At 36.8% G+C, this 19,442-nt stretch overlaps 1 protein-coding gene across 1 annotated transcript in view; it reads right to left on the bottom strand.

Moving 5' to 3' along the window:
* The window catches only part of RANBP17 (RAN binding protein 17), a 499,911-nt gene that overhangs the window by 89,507 nt on the left and 390,962 nt on the right, over positions 1 to 19,442 (bottom strand). The window contains exons 19-20 of the mRNA XM_006884340.1: positions 11,772 to 11,875; positions 5,566 to 5,654 (exon numbers count right to left, since the gene is read on the bottom strand). Coding sequence (XP_006884402.1) covers positions 5,566 to 5,654; positions 11,772 to 11,875 — 193 coding nt within the window. The remainder of the gene's footprint in view (positions 1 to 5,565; positions 5,655 to 11,771; positions 11,876 to 19,442) is intronic.

Below are 19,442 nucleotides of genomic sequence, written 5' to 3'. Positions count from 1 at the left end.
CCTTGGGTCTATGTATAGGTTCCACCTGGGCACAATTCAGTGTACCAGAATTCCTATTGCTTACAATGTTATCTACAATTTGTTATGATGTACACAGTTGGATGGCTTTGCAATAAAATGCAGGTAAAGATCTTTCTGATACTCTCTCCTTTCCACAAAGAGCCATATAACACCAGCAATGAAAACCTTCATTCCAAACCCTTTTCTGAATCCAACTTGAATTTTTGGCAGTTCCATGTTAATGTATGCAATCAATTTTGAATTATATTCAGAAAAATTTTACTTGTGTCAATAAAAATGACACAGTTTGACAACTTTATATTTTATTTGGATCATCTTTCTGTGGAATGGGCATAAACATAGGTCTCTTTCACTTGGGTGACTAAGTGTCTGTTTTAATAAATTTTTTGGAATAAATGCTTCCAGTGTTATATTAACTTGTTGAAATATCACAATTGGTATTCCATCAATTCCTAGAACACTATTTGTTTTTTTATTTTACCAATATCTTCATGTAGCTCAGACTTTTTCTTTCAGCACTACGCCATGTTCATTATCAGATGCTATCATTTGAAATGGCTGTCAACTAATTCTTTCCTTTTTGATGCTTCCTGCACTGTATTTTGTTCAACAGAATCCTTCAATATTGAACTGAAACCTTGTATTTTTTCTTTAGTTCTTTCAGTTTAAGAAATACTAAGTATGTTCCTCCTTTTTGGTTTTCTAAACACAAATCTTTGAGTAGTTCACTGAAATACACACTTTGTCTTCTCAAGCCACTCTTTGAAATATTTTTGTTCAGCTCTTTCACGTCATCATTTTTCCACACATTTTAGCTTCTCTATGTTCTAATATCTATTTTGGTCTTTCTTTTTTTCCTTTTATTTTTAAAATGTCTGTTTGCTTTCTTTATGTATGATGCCCTTCTATAGTGGTTTTTTTCCCCTCTCATTAGTGTTCAATGCATCAAATCTATTGTCTTGATGGTCTCTGAATTCAGGTGGGCACATTTTCATTCTCATGAACTTTTTATTTTCTTCAGCTTCAACTAAATTTGCACATGATAACTGACGGTCTACTGTAAAGCTGGCCCCTAATCTTGTTCTGACTGATGGTATTGAGCTTCTGGATCATCTCTTTACAGAGACACAGTACATTTGATTCCTGAGTATTCTATCTGGTGAGGCTCAGTAGTGTATTTTTGTGTTGTTGTAAACATTATGCACAATGAATAAGTTGTTAGTCATGCCAAGTTCCACCATGCAATCTTTGGTGTTGTACTCATTATCAATGTCATTTTTTTCCTACCTAACAATTTTCTAGCTAGGATTACACCTGATTGCATTTTTGATCAATTTCAGACAGAAATAAACTGGTAAAACTTTTCAATTTTCACTTTTGGCATCAGTGGATGGTGAATACCAGGAAGCTTTGGTGGCCTCGTGGTAAGAAGCTGGGCTGCCAACTCAAAGCACGTGGTCTGAATCCAATAGCTGCTCCACAGGAGAAAGAGGACCTCTCCCTTCTATGTGCTACACACCCCTGAAAATCAGCCAAAGGACCAGCTATGAGTTGGCTCCAACTCCACGGCACATACCCTTACCAGCTCCATTAACTGGTCCTCCATGTAGGCTTGTGGATATTATCATATCACTGTTCATAATTTACTTCAAGCTAGATTAAAAAATGTTTTCTCCCCCGCCCCCCCAATGAAGGTGATATTGTCATTCTTGAAATAGTAGGTCATATGCTTGTCTGGTCCAAACCGGTTAAAGCCATCCCTTTCAGCTCACTAATTCCTAGGATACAAATAGTTTTGTCCCACTTAATGTTTGATAACTTCTCATTTTCCTAGTTAGTCTGTACAGTCCATATTATGATTATTAATTATTAACATGGAATACTTTTGGTAACATATTGGTTAGCTGTGTATTATTTATTTGTATATCCATGAGACTGTGAGCTTCTGAAGAGCAATGCAGTTTATTCATTCTTGTATTATTAGTGACTAGCACTAAGAAGACACCAAGACATGCTTGAACAGTGATTTTTCAAGTTTACATTCTTTGCCACATGAGTTTGTATAATATAAAACTGAAAAATACTTTTCTTCTTCAAATGAAATTCTGGTTTATTAACCACTAAAAACCACCTACTGTTTTACGGAGCCTAACTTTCCTTATCTCAAGTTTAGGGGATTCCGAAATGATCTTAATTTTCAACCATTAAATAATCTGTGGTAACATATCTTGTTTTTCACTCTTTCTTAACCTGGTATTAATGGAAAATCTGCCATTCTCATTTCCACATGGTGCATTCCTGTCTACATGGTAAGATGCAGGGCAGTATGCTCACCTTTACACAGTTTTCCTCAGCTTAATGAAATTACCCTTTGCCACATCAGTCACCTACATAGGTATGTGACTTACTCTATTAAATGATACATTTATTTTAAGCTAAGGCTTTTGTCCTAGTAATTTACATCCTTTCTAAAACACAAAATAGCCCTTAGACCAATTTGCTGAGTGAATGAGCTCATGGGATTCTTTTGTTTCATTTCTAACAACAATAGTATTTATACTATTTATCATAGTATTATACCAGACATCATGCTTCTATACATGTTGGTTCACAGACTTCTTATAAAACATCTGTGAGATAGGTATTGTATTATTGACTCTGTTTTATGGAAGAAGACTCTGAAACACTGACTTGTCCAGCATCCCACAGGTTATTAAATGGTAAAACCAGAATTGGAATCCCAGTAGACCCTATTCTAAAAATTTCTGATTTCTGACATAGTTAATTGTCTGGGTGTATGTAAATGTTTATGCACATAATTTGATCATTAACAATCTGCTAACTGTCTGACGGAAAGACATGGGGCTCGAGAGATAATGAGAATCTTCTAATATTTTTCTGGATTTTTGATACTACAGTCTAAGCATGACCAGAGAAAAGTCCAAGCAACACAAATACAGCATAAAAGGGAAGTGCTTCCTACTGGAGTCTTCTCAACAAAGGTGAAGGAGTACCTCAGTGATCCCTCTGCAATTCTCTGGCAGTGGAAACAATTTCTCAAGATGGTTGCTGTTGAATTTCAGGCAATTTAGGTTTGGAAGGACAGAGTGATATGTAATGTAGCAGTTTGTAAAGCAGTTAATGCAGTCAGTGTTTATAGAAATGTTTGTGAATTAAATAGCTAACCACTAAAACAGCATTTTATCAAATAATCGTCATAAATAAAATGCATTTTGACTTTAAGATGACATGTATCCTTATAGGATGTTTCCTCTGCATGCTAAGGACTGTATAACAAATTAAAGAACATACATTTATGTGGATAAAAGGCAAATAAACTTTCCCCAGCAGTAATGTGGGAATCATCACTGACGGTTTGACATATCAATATTTCAGGAAGAACAAATGACTTTCATATCCATGCTTTTTTTTTAATCATATACTTATTCATTCTTACATTACTTGAATAGTTTGGAAAGATTTTTGTACTTTATCACCTGAAACTGCTTAAAGTATTTCAAAATATTTTAATAAAGCTTTTTGAATTATCAAATAATGTAACTTTTAAGCAAATTTTACTATTATTATAAATATTTGCTCTTCATCCCTTGCCCAAAGGAAAACTATAAATCTTGTCTCAACTGAATGAACACCATTTATCATATTCATTTTGTTGTCAATACAATTATGAAAAGCCTTTGGCCTTTTCCCAAGGAAACTGATTTGCTACTAAAACTCAATTACAAGTAAGGCAGGTACCAAACCACCCTGTGTGGCAATCTAACATAGCAGCCTGTGTGACACCTCACCCTCTGCTCTGACCCTAATAACATCAACATCTATGGTCAAATGGAGAAGACAACGGCTTCTGGTTTAAAATAGAACATTAAGTTCCAAGGTTTTCCATTTGCAGTTTTCTGCCATCTGCTGGACAAAAGTTTAATTTCTGATGGATACTCCCAAAACCCATTCCAAAAGAAATAAAAATTCAACCAACCAACTCCCTCCCACCCCCAAATGAGATACTGTTCAAGATTTAGTATCAATTATGGCAGCAATTTCCACTCTTTGACACTGAGGGGAAAGGTTCTGACCTTGACTGTTGGTTAAAACTGCTGGTGAACAAAAGCACAACTGTTAATTGCTTACTATCATGTGGTTGTAGTTTGGCTTCAAGATCATGAATTTTAAAGTGTCAACACTAGATTATTATGATGTTTCAAAAAAAATAAAATGAGTTTTCACTTTTAGAGCTAGCTAGTCACTAAGTTTGTTTACTGTGCATTTAGAGAAATAACAGGACGGACTATATGCAATCTCAGTTATCTGTTAGATAGAGTTAAAAGAATAGTGTGAATTTATGTGCATTATATGCTAATTTAAAGATATACATGATTGCTCAGTGAATTGTTACGCCTTTTATGGAGTAAGTAGGCTTTACCAGTAACAGAAATGTCAACTACTCAAACTATTCTCTTAAGAATTTTAGGGTACAGAATTTTTCTTAAAACATACCCAAATTTCCATATCTCTGACTGTAAATGCACTATCAGTAGCTGAAAATTATCATGTAAGAAGTTGCTTTTGCCATTTAATTCACAAGAAACACATGTGGGTAGGAAAGGTTTGAACAAAGCAACTAAGAAAGAGAGTAACTTGAAAAAGAAATTAACTCTAAGACTGTAGGCTTTTTCTTCTGTGGTTGGATGGTTTCAAGTATAAAAGGCATGAAAACCACTGAATTATACTTACATGACTTTCATAGATTATCATTTCCTGTTAGGACCTATGTGGATTCTTAGAATATGAAGTCCTAAAATAATACTGATAACCATTCAGATGATGACAGGAAATTATTCCCCCCACTCCTTTTATTTTATTTATTTATTTATTTTTTGATGAGGAAAATGAGACCAGGCAAAGTGAAGGGACTGCCCAGGCTTGCACAGTAAATGGAAAGCTGATATTTCAAGCCTGGTCTGACACCAAAGGACAAATCCTCTCTTCACTTTGTATCATGATGCACTGCCATGTGGGATGCCTTAATTTTTTTCATATCTATATAAGTCTTTACAAATATAAATTAGAATTTTACACGGAATGAAAATTCCTAACCATTATTTTCTTTTCACATTAATATTTCCATGATGAGTTAAGTCCCAAAGAGGTGACATTCTTAGTTCTACTAAATGAAATGGAGATTCAAATCTCCTTGAAAATACCAAATGTAGGACTCATTGATTCTGAGTTAAAGACATTAGCCAGATTAGCCCTGCAACCCCAACATAAACAATCATTTGAGGATGTGATTTTCAGTTGTCAGTATTTAATGGTACAAAAAAGTGACCTTTCTGAGCTGGGTCTCCAAATGCTGTGCTCAGTTATCTGCACTGCTGCCACTGTGCTGTAATTTTTAGCTGATTACACATTAGTTCATTTAGCTTTGTTTCCTCTTCCCTACTGTGCCATACTATTAAACGAAAGCGAGGGGCCTGGCATCCCTCTGTGCACAGAGCTGGTATTGTCACAGTGTAATAAGGATACATCCAGTCAAACAGCATGGTGTAGCTGGTCTTTGTGTTCAGTGTAAAGGCAATCCCTCGAAGATCTCTTGCCAGCCCGATCAACATACGCTGTCAGTGGGAAAGAGACACAGTAATTGATTTTCACGTTAGCGCAGAGCAGATGGAGTAATAATCAGGCAATAATGACCACATATCTGATTTTGATTCATTAGCTAAAATGTCTCGCTCAGTCCCTCTCTATAGAAAACCATAGACTTATAGACTCTTTAAACAAACAGACAACCAAATCTGCTGACCAACTCTATCTCATTTCTTATATACTGAGCTAAGTCATAATTCCAGTAGCTTAGGGACATTAGGCTCTTCACAGAGTTGCTTCTAAATAATGTCAAATTACAAAAAAAAAGATTAGGATTAATAATTTCACAAAATATAAACACATATGGCCTACATATTATTTAATAATAGCAAATTTTAATATTAGCTTGTATGAACCATACGATCTGGACTCTATCCTGGGAACAAACTGACACTTAAAAGATATCTAATGAATATCCTTCAGTGACTGTAGCAATGGGCTCAAGTATGTCAGAGATGAAGAGGAGGGTGCAGGCTAGGACAGGGTTCAGATTTATTGTACATAGGGTCACTATGAATCGTATTCAGTGGTACATAACAACAATTAATATCCTTAATAACTTAGGACAAAATAACAACCAAACTAAAAAATAAATTTAAACACATCCACCAACATTAACTGGTCTGGTGACCTACAGGCACTGTAACATACTCAGAATGACAGCAGCATTCTTCTAGCAAGGAAAAGATGTAGGAAAGAGAGTTTTATACTCATGTTAGAAGTCTTGAACTTGAGTCTAGCTTTTAACTTCCAGACTTAACGTAAAGCACTGTATCTCAGGTAAAGCATTTTAGGATTCTCATCTTAAAAAGGGGCTGCCAATGCCTCTTTCAAAAATTATTGTGCAGAATAATAAGTTTATGGAAAGGTGTCCAGCACAGGGCCTGACTACAACTACATAGGATGTGTTCCCTAAGTATTTACTTATAGAGTATCTTTTAGTAAGAGGGAAAACATTTGACTCTGAAGGGAATGCGAACTGATTTGCACCCTGGACTCTTAATTGAGCTGTCCTTAGAATGAAGTTTGGAAGAAAAAGGAAACCCATGAACAGATGCTAGAATGTCAATACAAAGAGCACAAACAAACATTAATTGTGAAAGAAGGGGTTGAGATAATTGAGATATGCTGTGATTTTTGAAGATAATGTTTCAGTGGAAACATTTTACTAGAAAATATTTACATATTGCATGTTGGCAGATTTTTTTCTATCCGCACATTTTGGTAATAAAGGAAAAAATTTCTTTAGGAAGGAGTTTACTATCATCATAACAGAGGAAGTGAGTTCTGTTCTCATCTTAACAGTTGAATAACATTTCAAAGTAGCATGTAGTAGTTTATCTAACTGTCAAAGGACTTGGAATTTATATTCTTCTAAAAAGAGGCTCAAAAGAACTAGATGTTGTCTGTTTAAGTATTATGCCTGTACACAGTCTGTTGAATAATGACTATCTGATTTTTTAAAAATGAAACTGGAATTCCTGTTTCTGCTTCATCAAATGACTTGCTTTTTATTTTCTCATAATTTTTTTTTTTTTTAAAATAATTGGCTGGCTGCCTTGCAGTTCTCTCATGTGACTTGCCTTTTTCTGAAAAACCATTTTGTCATTTATGTTACCTGTTTCTACATACAAAACCTGTTCCAATCATCAGAACAAAATACATCTTTTAATAAGCTTAATAATAATTATGAAGCTTTAAAAATATTTTCATTCCAACAATTCTATTCTGACTACTTACTACTGCAATCTTTGTATTAAAGTAGCTTTTTTGGGTTCCATTTTTAGTATATACATTTATAGGCTAGTCTTAAAAGGATCTTCAACTTTCACAAATACCTAAGTTACCTACACCGTAAAGGAATCAACAAGAACCATGAGTTTTACTTTATTTATGGCTAGTACTAAAGGTTCTTAATAAAATAGTATTTTAGATTATCTCATTGACAAAAAAAGGATAATTTTTATTTTATTACAATTTTTTCCTGCTTAAAAGATGTCAAATTAATAGAAATGCTTCAGTAGAGTTGACAGGGAATCTACAGGATTTTTAATTCAGTCAAATGTGGCTAGAAAAATTATACTAAATTTCTATTTTAGAAAATGTTACTGGAGAGCAGGGGAAGTATATATATATATACTCACACAATTAATTACTAAATGCATATGCTAAACAGACTCAAGAGAGCAGGAAAATAAAGTGTTCATGTAAGTAAGAAACAGATTTCTTATGTCCACATAATGCTTTTATCTCAAAGCAGAAGACAGTACTCTCCAGACATATAAACAACACTAAGGGAACATGTTTTCCGTAGTCAAAATATGCCGAGTTCTAATTGGTAATTAGGAGCTCAACCAAGTGACTACATTTTCTGAAACAGAGAGAGGTGTAGGGGGGTATATGTGTTCTAACTGAAATTTAGGAAGGGAAGAGCTACAATTTACCACCTCATTTAAAACACAGCCAGGCCCAAGTCCACTGCTGTCAAGTAGATTCTAACTCAGGGGAAGACCTGCTCCATAGGACCTCTAAGCTCTGAAACTTTACAGAAGCAGACAGTCACACCATTCTCTCACAGAGTGGCTGGCGAATTTGAACCGCTGATCTTTCAGTTAGCAGTCAAGTGCTTTAACCATGGTGTTACCAGTACTTGTCTAAAATAGTACAAAGATGTCCATTTCAAAAGTTGTCTCTCTCTCCCTTTCTGTACTATAGATAGTCAACACTTGATCGATTTAAAAAGTGAAAGGCACCTGTATTTTTAGCAAAGCCATTTTTGGGGAGTGGGGTAAGTTTGAGATGGATACATAATCCTAAGGATTCCTGTTTGGTTATTTCAAGGAGAACTGCTGAGGGCTCTAGAGCGCCGTACGGGTGAACAGTTGTCTGTGTGCCAAGTGTGAGACTGATGGGCTGGGAAACAGCTGAAACGCGGCTCCTTCCACCCTGACCCCCAAAACAGGGTTTCTAATGGAAAGTCTGACAGACCCTTTACTGTAGTGGCACTACTGGGGGCAGCTATAATATTATCCTCATAATTCTACTATATAATAACAACAAAGAAAAAGAAGGTGAAGGGTCATTGTGCTTTGTCTTTAGAATTAAGATGGCTGTCTTCATCCTTACAGCATACTCTTAATTCTGGAGACACATCTTAATAACCTCTAAATAGTTCCAACAAAAGAGCCGTGTCAGAGGAATGAGCAGGCCCCAAGGTGTTTCAACTGGAGTGTTTTCATCTGCCTTTATTGCTCTATCCCTCTCCAGAATTAAGGCAATAACCTGTGATAAATTATTCAGGAACTGCTACAGGGATCAAAGCAAAATCATTCTGTTAAAGTGCTGTTTGCAACATTTGGCACTTAGTGCGAAAACTTTTAATGTGCGCATGCTGAAAATCAAGGATTTTAAATAATTTAACATTGTGGAGTTTTTACGAAGGGACTAAAGATAGTAGGTTCCTATTTAACTGCTCCTCTTCCTCCAAGAAGTTTTCATTCATTTTCCTTAAAACCAGTGATATCAGAGCCAAATCACAAATGATGTATGAGTCAGGAGAGTATTGAACTATTTTTCACTACGGTTGCAATTTTAGGGGGGAGAAAATCCTGTATTCTGAAATAATGCTCTGGAGCCAGGAATTGTCACAGTATTTCCGTTCTTTAGCTCTTTACTTTGAAGAGAAAAACCCAAGACAAAAATTCAATGTTCTCTTCAATTTTATTAGGACTAAGTAAAAAACCAAAGCTATAAATTTTAGAGTTTTGTAGTATTCCCTTACTTCACAACCATATTTCAATTTGGCAACATGGGTCCTTAATGTTTATGTTCATCCTGAAATCTGCATCTGAACAATATCTATAAATAGGAGTTAGAAAATCCTGGTAAGGGTTGCAAATTAAATGAATTTGGCAGTCCTGCGGCATTTTCATAGAGATATTTTAACAGCATCACCTCCTGTGGATTGGAATACTAAATACTTTATTGAAGAACAAAACAGAACTGTTTTTATCTCTAGTACTTGCAAAATGAAGTACCTAAAAGCACTTTTGCATGTATTATTTATTCATCATGATAGAAAAATAGCCTTAACCTAATAAATTACATTTAAAAGCATTTAGTGCAAAAGTTTTGTTTATGATAAAGCAACAGATTTAGTTCTTTATCTGTAGCTTAAAGCACCAAGTTTTCTTTATACAAATTAGACAGATGGTGCTTACAGTAGAATTTACTAAAGGTCTGTCACAACAAATGCAGCCAAGCTGCATATTTAATCACTGCAGAATCTTGTCTACCTGCAGCTGCCAACTGCTAATCCAATTTCCCTGATAAATGTGGCAAGAGACACGATCAGCAATAAAGAGCATCTAACTCCATTTTCCTGCAGGGCGTCTTTTGATGAACATTTAGGACGGAAGCACGGAGTGCACTGTGTGGCCTTGGTTCGTGGCAGCTGCATGCATTCTGAGGCACAGTTCTCAGGTTACTCACTTAATTCTGCCACTATCATTACGTTGCTATTGATCTCAGTAGCTGTTGCCTACACAGCATTACTCTAGATGAAGCTGAATCAGGCAGTTATCATGCATCAAACTTGCTCAAAAGCCTGGAGATTTCCCCTTAATTACTTGTGATTTTATTTGCAAATACCGTTAAAGTGTAATCAAGCAGTCACTTTCCAGGGTCGTTAAGAACTTGCTGGTTTAGGGATATATCACTGGAACTCCATTAAAAATGACTCTAGGAAGATGGTTTCTATCAAACTAGATGGGATTGCATCAAAACAGGCTTGGAGCATAATGAAATCTTCAAATGAGACAAACATAATTTTTATAAAGATGGTGCTTTTCGGCCTCAGTGTTTCTTTTTTGTAAAGGGCAGACCGGCAAAAACTTTGTTACTAAAATATTCAAGGAAATTTAAAAAACACAGCAACTTGAGTGACAACTGGTGAAGAAATTCAGCAAGAATATAAACTCCAAGAACATCTGTGAAGTCCATTTTTGATTTTTGAAATGCTGTGACTGTGTTACACTGATAAACTCAATTTTACTTAAGACCTATAGCATTTAGCAAATTATTTTTAGCCAGAAGAGTTAACACTGAAATAAGCATCAAAGGTCACCCATTGTTTGTTTAGTTTTACTATGAAATTTCTTTTCTGAAGAGATGAACCAGATCAAATGATAGCTAATATTCCTAACATATATAAAAATAACAATAAAATAGGACAAAAGCATCATCAACAAAGGTGTCTGCATTCTCCAGAGTGCATTTCTTAGTCTTTTAAAAATAGTAACAGGTATCAATCTACTTAACATAGCCCCAGTACATTATAATTCAGAAAACGCTACTTCTATTTACCTAATCTCTATGATTCCCACCCCCCCAACTTAAAATATGGGGCTGTTTTGTCACAAACAGCTTGCTACACTTAAGGATTTTACTAATAAAACATAATGTTGTCTTAGATATTATGACTGTTGCCACAGCTGAACTGACTTGTCAAATCAATCCTAATATGGCTCCCACAGGCACATAAAAACCTTATTTAGCTATCAGTTATCCTAATCACTTCGTTCGGTTTAAGGATGCAATACTTCAAGACCAGCTCCTATTTATACGTATATGCCTAGCCATTTAATAAAGTCTTGATTTATATAAATTCTTGTTTAAAAATATTTAGAGATGTACCGTTTTAGCATATCTATGTTTGTGCATTTCTCCACATAAATATATTGAAACATTCAATGTACTGTGGATGAGGGAATCCCCTAGAAATTAAACCCGCTGCTATCAAGTCAGTTCAGATAAGGGAATAGGGCTGACTGTCATCAGAGACAAAGATACTAACTGTTCCAGCTAATCACGAACCGAGTGGCTGAAATAATCTGCTGAACTCAAAGTTAGTTCTGCATGAGAAATAGGAAAGCGTGTATGAAAAATAAAACACAAAGACACATGCAATTGGGAAAGTGGGACCGACGAAGCAGGAAATACACGTGGATATACAAAATGCTTTCCTGGATCTAGTTATTCTATAGAGAACAAAATTTGTCTCTTCTTATGTTCAGAAACGAACCCACCTTTACATCTTCCTGTTTGAAGTTGTTATTGAATATCTGCAATACTGTTTCAAAAGAGACTGTAAGAGGCAGCATGAAATTCTCGAATTCATCCTCATCTTCACCTATCAGAGACACAAAAGGGTACCATGGTTTAAAATGCAAGCTATTGTACATTAGCTTCAAGCAGTGAATGCTTCACTCCGGCTTAGAAATGTTCCTGAGAGGGGTCCACCCTGCATTCAAACCCATGCCACATTCTGTGTTTTGGCTCATTGAGTATTCTGGTGTTTTGCCTTCACTTTTGCACTAAATGAAATAGGAAAATTACTTACCAGCCATTTCCCCCCTGGCTTTTTATTGGATCAACCAGACGCGTGCCCCGGGCATCACACAGCCCTTCAGCTCTTTTGGCCTCCAGAGCCTTCTTAATGCCTCTAGGAAGGCCACTTTCAAAACATCAGAGACAGGGGCCCTTTTCTCCCCCTTCTCCTTGGGTGCCAAGGCCCTAGAGGGCTCTCAGACTCAGGTGCTTAGATAGCACTGAGTTATTGTTCTCTTTTATTTATGTTCCTTTTTATTTATTTGTTAAATGGATGGAAGGGAAACTTTTCTTTATCTGCCAAATATAATGAAGCCCCCTCATGGGTCATTTGGATTTTAAGTATATATTCTCCATGGGAACATTTTCTCCTGCACTAAGCTTCCTTTTCTTTATAGAAAAGGGGGAAACACAGAGACATTTTCCATTAACCTTTTCATTTTAAAGGTGATCTGTAAGTTTTAAGAATTCTGTCAAAGCAGAATCTTCACTTGGTACGTGGATATGCACAACTGACAAGTTTTAGGATATTCTTTTCCAAAGGGGTACTTAGTAAATGACAGATTTTTTTTTTTTTAGTGTGTGTAACGTCAAATTGGATCTGACTGGTACAGGAGGCGATTGTTCCTCCTTCTTCAGCAGAGCATCTGGTGGATTTGAACCGCGCACCTCTGGGATTGCAGTGAGTAAATGACAGATTTTATTCTCTTGTTCACACTGTGCCACAGGGAGCCCCACTTTAGTGAAGAAAAGTGGCTCACTAGCTCAATGCCATCAAGGTGAAACTGACTCATAGCTGATCCGTCAGTAGGTTTTTGGAGGCTGTTAGAAAGCATATGAGAAGACGGCCCCTCTTTCTCTCTTTCTTGAAAACAATGTATTTGAATTTTGTAATTAAACTAGTAGAAAAAAAATTTTTTTAAAAAGTGTATGAAAAAAATTATACTAGTTTATTTACAAAATTCAAATACATTGTTTTCCAGAACAGATTCTTTCAATTTTTCTTATTTGGAGTTGCTGGTGGGTTCAAACCATCAGAGGGACACCCATCATCTTTGAGTAAGTGGTGTAACCACCACCAATGAACTATGTCACCACAGCTCCAACGGACAGACAGGAAAAGGCTCAATGACTTCTCAAGGTGCCACACTTAGTTGGAAGCAGTGCTACATGGCCCATATCACTAGATTTCCAAGTTATTTGGGTTTTTAATCGAGTATTAAATAAGAAATGAGATAGTTTTCAAATCCTGATCCTCAAACATTAGTAATACCTGAGAACTCGTTAAATGCAAATTCTCGAGTTCCACCCAGAATGAGCGGATCTCTGGTTACCTAGTCCACCAAGAGCTATGCTGCTAAGCCTAAAAGGCTGCACTTTCGTGGCTGGTTTGAATTCACTAAAAACTCCATTGTGAAAGAAAAAGATGGGCAATCTTCTCCAGTGCTACTTATAGCTCTGGAAACCCAAAGATCAGTTATGAGTTGGTTCTAACTCAATAGCAATGGTTTTGAGCTTCTTAAGGTTTCACCAGATTTTCTGAACACAGAAATTCTGGGAAGGCCTAGCAATCCTTATTTCATTATTACAAATTCTCAACATCAAGGAAATAAAGATTCTCACCACTGGGCCGATTGGCAGCAACATGATAGATGGTGAAGAGACTGAGATTGTTCACAGCTTTACTTTGCTTGGCTCTACAATCAACACTCTTGCTACCAGCAGCTGGGAAATCAAAAGATGAATTGCACTGGCAAAGTCTGCTGTCAGAGACTTCTCCAAAGCACTGAAGAACAACAATGTCAATCTGGAGACTAAGATGTGCCTGATTCAGGCCATTGTCTTTGTAATTACTTGCTGTGCTTCAGAAAGCTGGACAGTGACTAGGGATGATAGAAGGAGAATTGATGCCTTTGAGCTGTGGTGCTGAAGAAGAGTATTGAATATACTATGGACTGATGGGAGAACAAACAGGCATGTCCTAGAGAGGGTGAAACCAGGGTGCTCCTTGGAGGCAAGGATTCTGAAGCTTCGTCTGACATACTTTGGACATGTAAGGAGGGACTAGTGCTTGGAGAGGGATGTCATACTTGGGAGGGTGAAAGGACAGCGCAGGAGAGGAAGACACTTGATGAGATGGATTGACTCAGCGACTGGGGTAATGGGGGTAGGTGTGTCAGAAACAATAAGGGTGGCACAGGATAGAACAGGGTTTAGAGCTATTGTATATAGGGTCACTATGAGTTGCAAGCAAAAACAACAACTAGGTGATTCAGATGCATGGAAAAGTTTGAGAAACACTGATCATGTTACAGATAATGAAACAGAAGCCCAAGGCTCTAAACACTGAAGAATCAGAGAGATATGCCTCCTAAGAAGTAGCTGATCTAGACACTCTGATCTTAAGTGTCTTCTCTCTCCCATCAACCTCAAACTCTGTTTTAGGAATCCAGACCTAGTTTTGTTCACAAAGAGAAGTCAAAGGTTAAGGTCAATGAATCTTTTACAGTATGCTACCCTCAACAAGAGAGCACTGGTGGCCTAGTGGCAAAAAGCTGCACTGGAATCCCAAAGGTATGTGGTTTGAATCCACCAGCTGCTCTGTGGGAAAAGGACAGGCAATCTCCTTCAGTGTGATTAATTGCCTCTGAAAACCCACAGGAGGGTCAGCTATAGATTGGTTCTGAGTTGATGGTAAACAACAACAACAACAACAACAACAAACAACCACCACCCTCAACAAGAGCTTACCCTTGTTTAGGTGAACGGAACAACAAACCAAATTATAATCATTATCTTGTCAACTGGTCACGGGGGTCAGTTATTTCTTTTGGATATACCTTTTCCAACTAGTGATGATACAGAAACCATTACTATATTTCAAAGATGAGCTCTAGCAGCCTAGTCCTTAGGGAACTGTGCTGCTAACCCAAAGGTGGTGCCTCACTGGAGGTTCAAATACACCAACAGCCCTGTGGGACAACGATAGACAACCTCCTCCTCTGTGATTTACAGCGTTCAAAGTCCCACCAGAAGGTCAACCACGTGTGGGTTCCAGATCACCAGCAATGAATCTTTCAAAGTCAGGTCAATTGATTGCTTTCCCAATACGAGTTAAATTTTCAATATCTGAGTTAAATTCTCAGTCCCACTGTAAGTAATGAGTCTTCTCCCTTTTGGTTTCCACAGTGTTTTGCCCTACAATTTCATAGAGAGAGCAACTGCAAGAATTACTATTTATTTCCTGAAACAGTAATTTTGCTCTTTAATGGAAAAGAGAAGGTGAGACACCAGAAAATTCATTCTAATTTATCTGTCTTGAACTTAGGCATGCATATACTAATAACACTACCACCTAAATTGTGCTATCACTACATAGTGGCATCATTTGATAAGGGTTATTGTGAGAACAAATTTTTAATATATGTGTGTAAATCACTAACAGAATGGCAAAGCAGTGAACACAATGGCGGAATACATTTGCAATATATGTTGTTGTTCAGTGTCATCAAGTCAGAATGGATGCACAGCTGACCCTGCAGCAGGTTTTCAGAGGCTGTGTGTCACATGGGCAGAGACTGCCATCTATCTCTGGCAAAGCAGCTCGTGGATTTGAACTGTCTGCCTTTGAGAAGGAAGCACAATTCTTTACTACTATGCCACCAGAGGGAGCTATTGTTTTGCTTTCTTATGAGCGTTGGCGTTAACTACACCTCTTAGTGACCCTATGACCGATGTACAGTGGCTCTGAACTTTACCCTAATCTGAGTGAACTTCACTATCTCTGACACATCTGACAGCACTGCTACAGTTACTGTGCCAATCCATTTTGTTGAGGGTCTTCTTTTCTTATGCTGACCTCTTTACCTTTCCAAGCATGATGTCCTCCAATGACCAGTCCTTTCTGAAAACATGCTCAAAGTATGTGAGATAAAGTTTCACTATGTCAGTCTTGCCTTTAAGGGGCACCTCAGTTGCACTTCCTCCATTACAGAGCTGTTCTCTTGGCAGTCCATGGGTATTCAACACTTTTGTCTAGTACCACAGCTCAAAATATATTGATAATTCTGTCATTCTTATTCATTGTCCAGCTTTCAGACACACAGCAAGCAAATGAAAAGAACATGGTGTGCTCAGGTCCACATTAGTCTTTAAAGAGACTGACATGGTTGCTCTTTAGCACTTGACAGAAGATTTTCCCAATGAAGTTCGTCTTTTGAGTTCCTGAATGTGGAAGTTAAGGGACCTGATTATGGATCCAAGTCTTATACTCTTGAAAACCCCCTGGAGGGTAATATTACTGTCTCTGAAAACCGGCTGGAGGGTCAGCTATGTGTTGGTTCCAAGTCAATGGTACTAACAACAACAACAACAACAACAACAACAACAACAACAACCATGCATATAAATTGTTCTTTCAGCCAGCCTATATTGATACTATCTCTGGCTTTGCTTCTGGAGAGCCTAGACTGTATCTCTGTTTCTCAGTGAAGGAAGACATTAAAGGATTCTGCAGTCAAACAGACTACTGTCTGTGACCACTGCCTGTTGTTTAACTCTGGACATTATACACATTATTCTGAGTCTTAATTTCTTCATACGCAAAATAAAAGTGAAAATATCTAAGAGTATTGTGAAGGTTAAATGTTATTGTTGTTATGCGCCATTGAGTCACTTGTGACTCATAGCAACTCTATGTACAAGAGCTCTGAATCCTGCTCTATCTTGTGCCAATCTTACTGTCTCTGACACACCTACGCTCCCAGTCATGAGTCAATCCATCTCATCGAGGGTCTTCCTCTCCTGCACTTTCCCTCCACCCTTCCAAGCATGATGTCCCCTTTCCAAGGACTAGTATCCTTGCACCATGTCCAAAATATGTCAGAAGAAGCTTCAGAATCCTTGCCTATTACACATGGAAAAAAAGAACATGCTTCATAAATAGTAACAGCAGTCCTAGAAATATGGTAACAGATAATGTCAGGAATTAATGAGGAAAATTCTGCATTTGAATGAAAAACAGTTGCTCAATAAAACTGAATTCTGAAAAAGTCTTATTTTATTATGCCTGATATAATAAATAATACCTGAGTGTCTGAAAATAATACAATAAATAATTATAAAATATTTAGATATGTAAGTTCTTTTTATTTAAATGATATAATCTTAACTTTTTAATAAAATTTTCTAAATGTAGAATGATTAATGAGAACAATAGTAATTATCACTTTAGGAAGAATAAAGGTGCTGGGGAAAGAGGGTGCTTTGACACCATATAGGTCTACATTCAAATTTTGGCTTTGCTAATATTACCTGTTTTGATGTAAAGCCACTCACTCTTAAGCCTTGGTGTTCTCTGTAATTAAGGATTTAATTAAGGAATATAATATTTGCTTTATAACGCTAGCTATGAAGATTAACTGGGGAAACGAAATCTTTAAAGCACTTAGTTCAGTGCCTGGCACCTACTAAATGATAGACATTGGCACATTTGTTGTCTTGAATTTAGAAAGGTGATCAGATGAAGTGTGACTGTCAGATTCCCAGCCAATATTCACTCTTCTTTTCAAAGCTGTCTTTCCAAGGTAAGGATGTTCACTTAGAACAAAGCTAAACTCAGAACTTTAACCTATCAATCCTTCATTTAGTATGTAAAATATAATAAAGTACACATTAAAAAAACCCTTTTCTACAAGAGAAGAAATAAGAAGTATCTAAATTGGCAAAGAGGAGGTAAAATTATGTCTATATGCAGATGATATGATAGCATACTTAGAAAATTTTAAAGACTCAGCAAGAAAACTACTGTACATAGTTGACCAATTCAGTAAAGTGGCAGGATACAAGATCAACATACAAAAATCAGTTGGATTTTTATACATTGACAAAGAGAATACAGAGCTGGAGCTAAGAAAAACAATACCCTTCACATTAGCTAACCACAAGATTAAATACTTGGGAATAAATCTAATCATAAGTACAAAGGATCCATTCAAAGAAAATTATAAAACACTGCTACAAGAAACAAAAACCTGGAGAAATGGAAGACTATACCTTGCTCATGGACAGGAAGACTCAATGTTGTGAAAATGGCAATTTACATGTTCAATGAAATCCCAATACAAATACCAATTCCATTCTTCAAAGAGATGGAAAAAGGCAATCTCCAATTTCATTTGGAGTGGAAAGAGACCCAGAATAAGCAAAACATTCCTTAAAAGGAGAAACAAGGTAGGAGGCATCTCACTTCCTGATTTAAAATTCTACTACACTACTATAGTAGTGTACCTGTGGTGGTCAAGACAGCGTGGTACTGGTACAATGACAGACACAGAGATCAATGGAATAGAACTGAGAACCCAGAAATCAACCCATCTACCTATGGTCAACTGATTTTAGACAAAGAGATGAAATCAGTTAAGTGGGGAAATTATAGCCTTTTTAAACAAATGGTGTTGGCAAAATTGGAAAACTATCTGTAAAAAACTCAAGCAAGATCTACACCTCATTCCATACACAAAAACCAACTCAAACTGGATCAAAGATCTAGGTCTAAAACCAAGGACTAAAAACTTCATTAAAGAAAAGCTTGGAAGAATACACACTGGAGGGTCATCTATGAGTCAGTTCTGACTTGAAGGCAGAGAGAGAGAGAGAAAGACAGACACACACATGGACGGACACACACACACACACACACACACAGAATGAGTATCATTATGTGTAGGCAATGAAGTTGATCCTATGATGAAATGAGTTGTGTCTCCTTAAACTAACAGGCTAGAAAGCCTAAACTTTAAACTTGTGGTTATAATCTCATCTGGGAATGGGTTATCTTTGCTATGTTAATCAGACAGGATTAATGTAGGATGTGCCTCTTTTACAGAATATAAAAGGAGTACATTAAGTAGATTAAGTTTGTGTGTGTGTGTGTGTGTGTGTGTGTGAACAAAAGAGATTCAAAGGAGGTAAGGGGTTGGCTCAACATCACGCAGGTCAGGGAGCCAGAATCCCCTTAAGGCCTTCTTTATTCACAAGGGTCCCTGACAGGGTCAGGATGGGGGCTGGAGTAAGCGTCATAGAACTTTGAGTTTAGAGTCATGTAAAAGTGAGTACTGAACAATCAACTTAGTTCTGATGAGGAAAGAAATTTCTAAGCAATCACACAAGTTTAAGGCAGGCAAATGTGAGACACTGGCAGATGATTAAAACAGAAATGTTTATGCTGCAGTGCACACTATACCTTTGTTACTACAATGTGATCTGCTTGTTGTAGAGAACTGGCCATTTTTATTATATATCATGCAAACAACTTTATACAACATGTTCTAAAAATGTTCTCTTGTCTGACATGTCATTACCAAAAACTT

Source organism: Elephantulus edwardii, unplaced genomic scaffold (assembly GCF_000299155.1).
Source record: "Elephantulus edwardii isolate Elephantulus edwardi_28Jun2011 unplaced genomic scaffold, EleEdw1.0 scaffold00033, whole genome shotgun sequence".
NCBI classification, from domain to species: Eukaryota; Metazoa; Chordata; class Mammalia; order Macroscelidea; family Macroscelididae; genus Elephantulus; species Elephantulus edwardii.
This window is presented reverse-complemented; position numbering and strand designations above follow the sequence as displayed.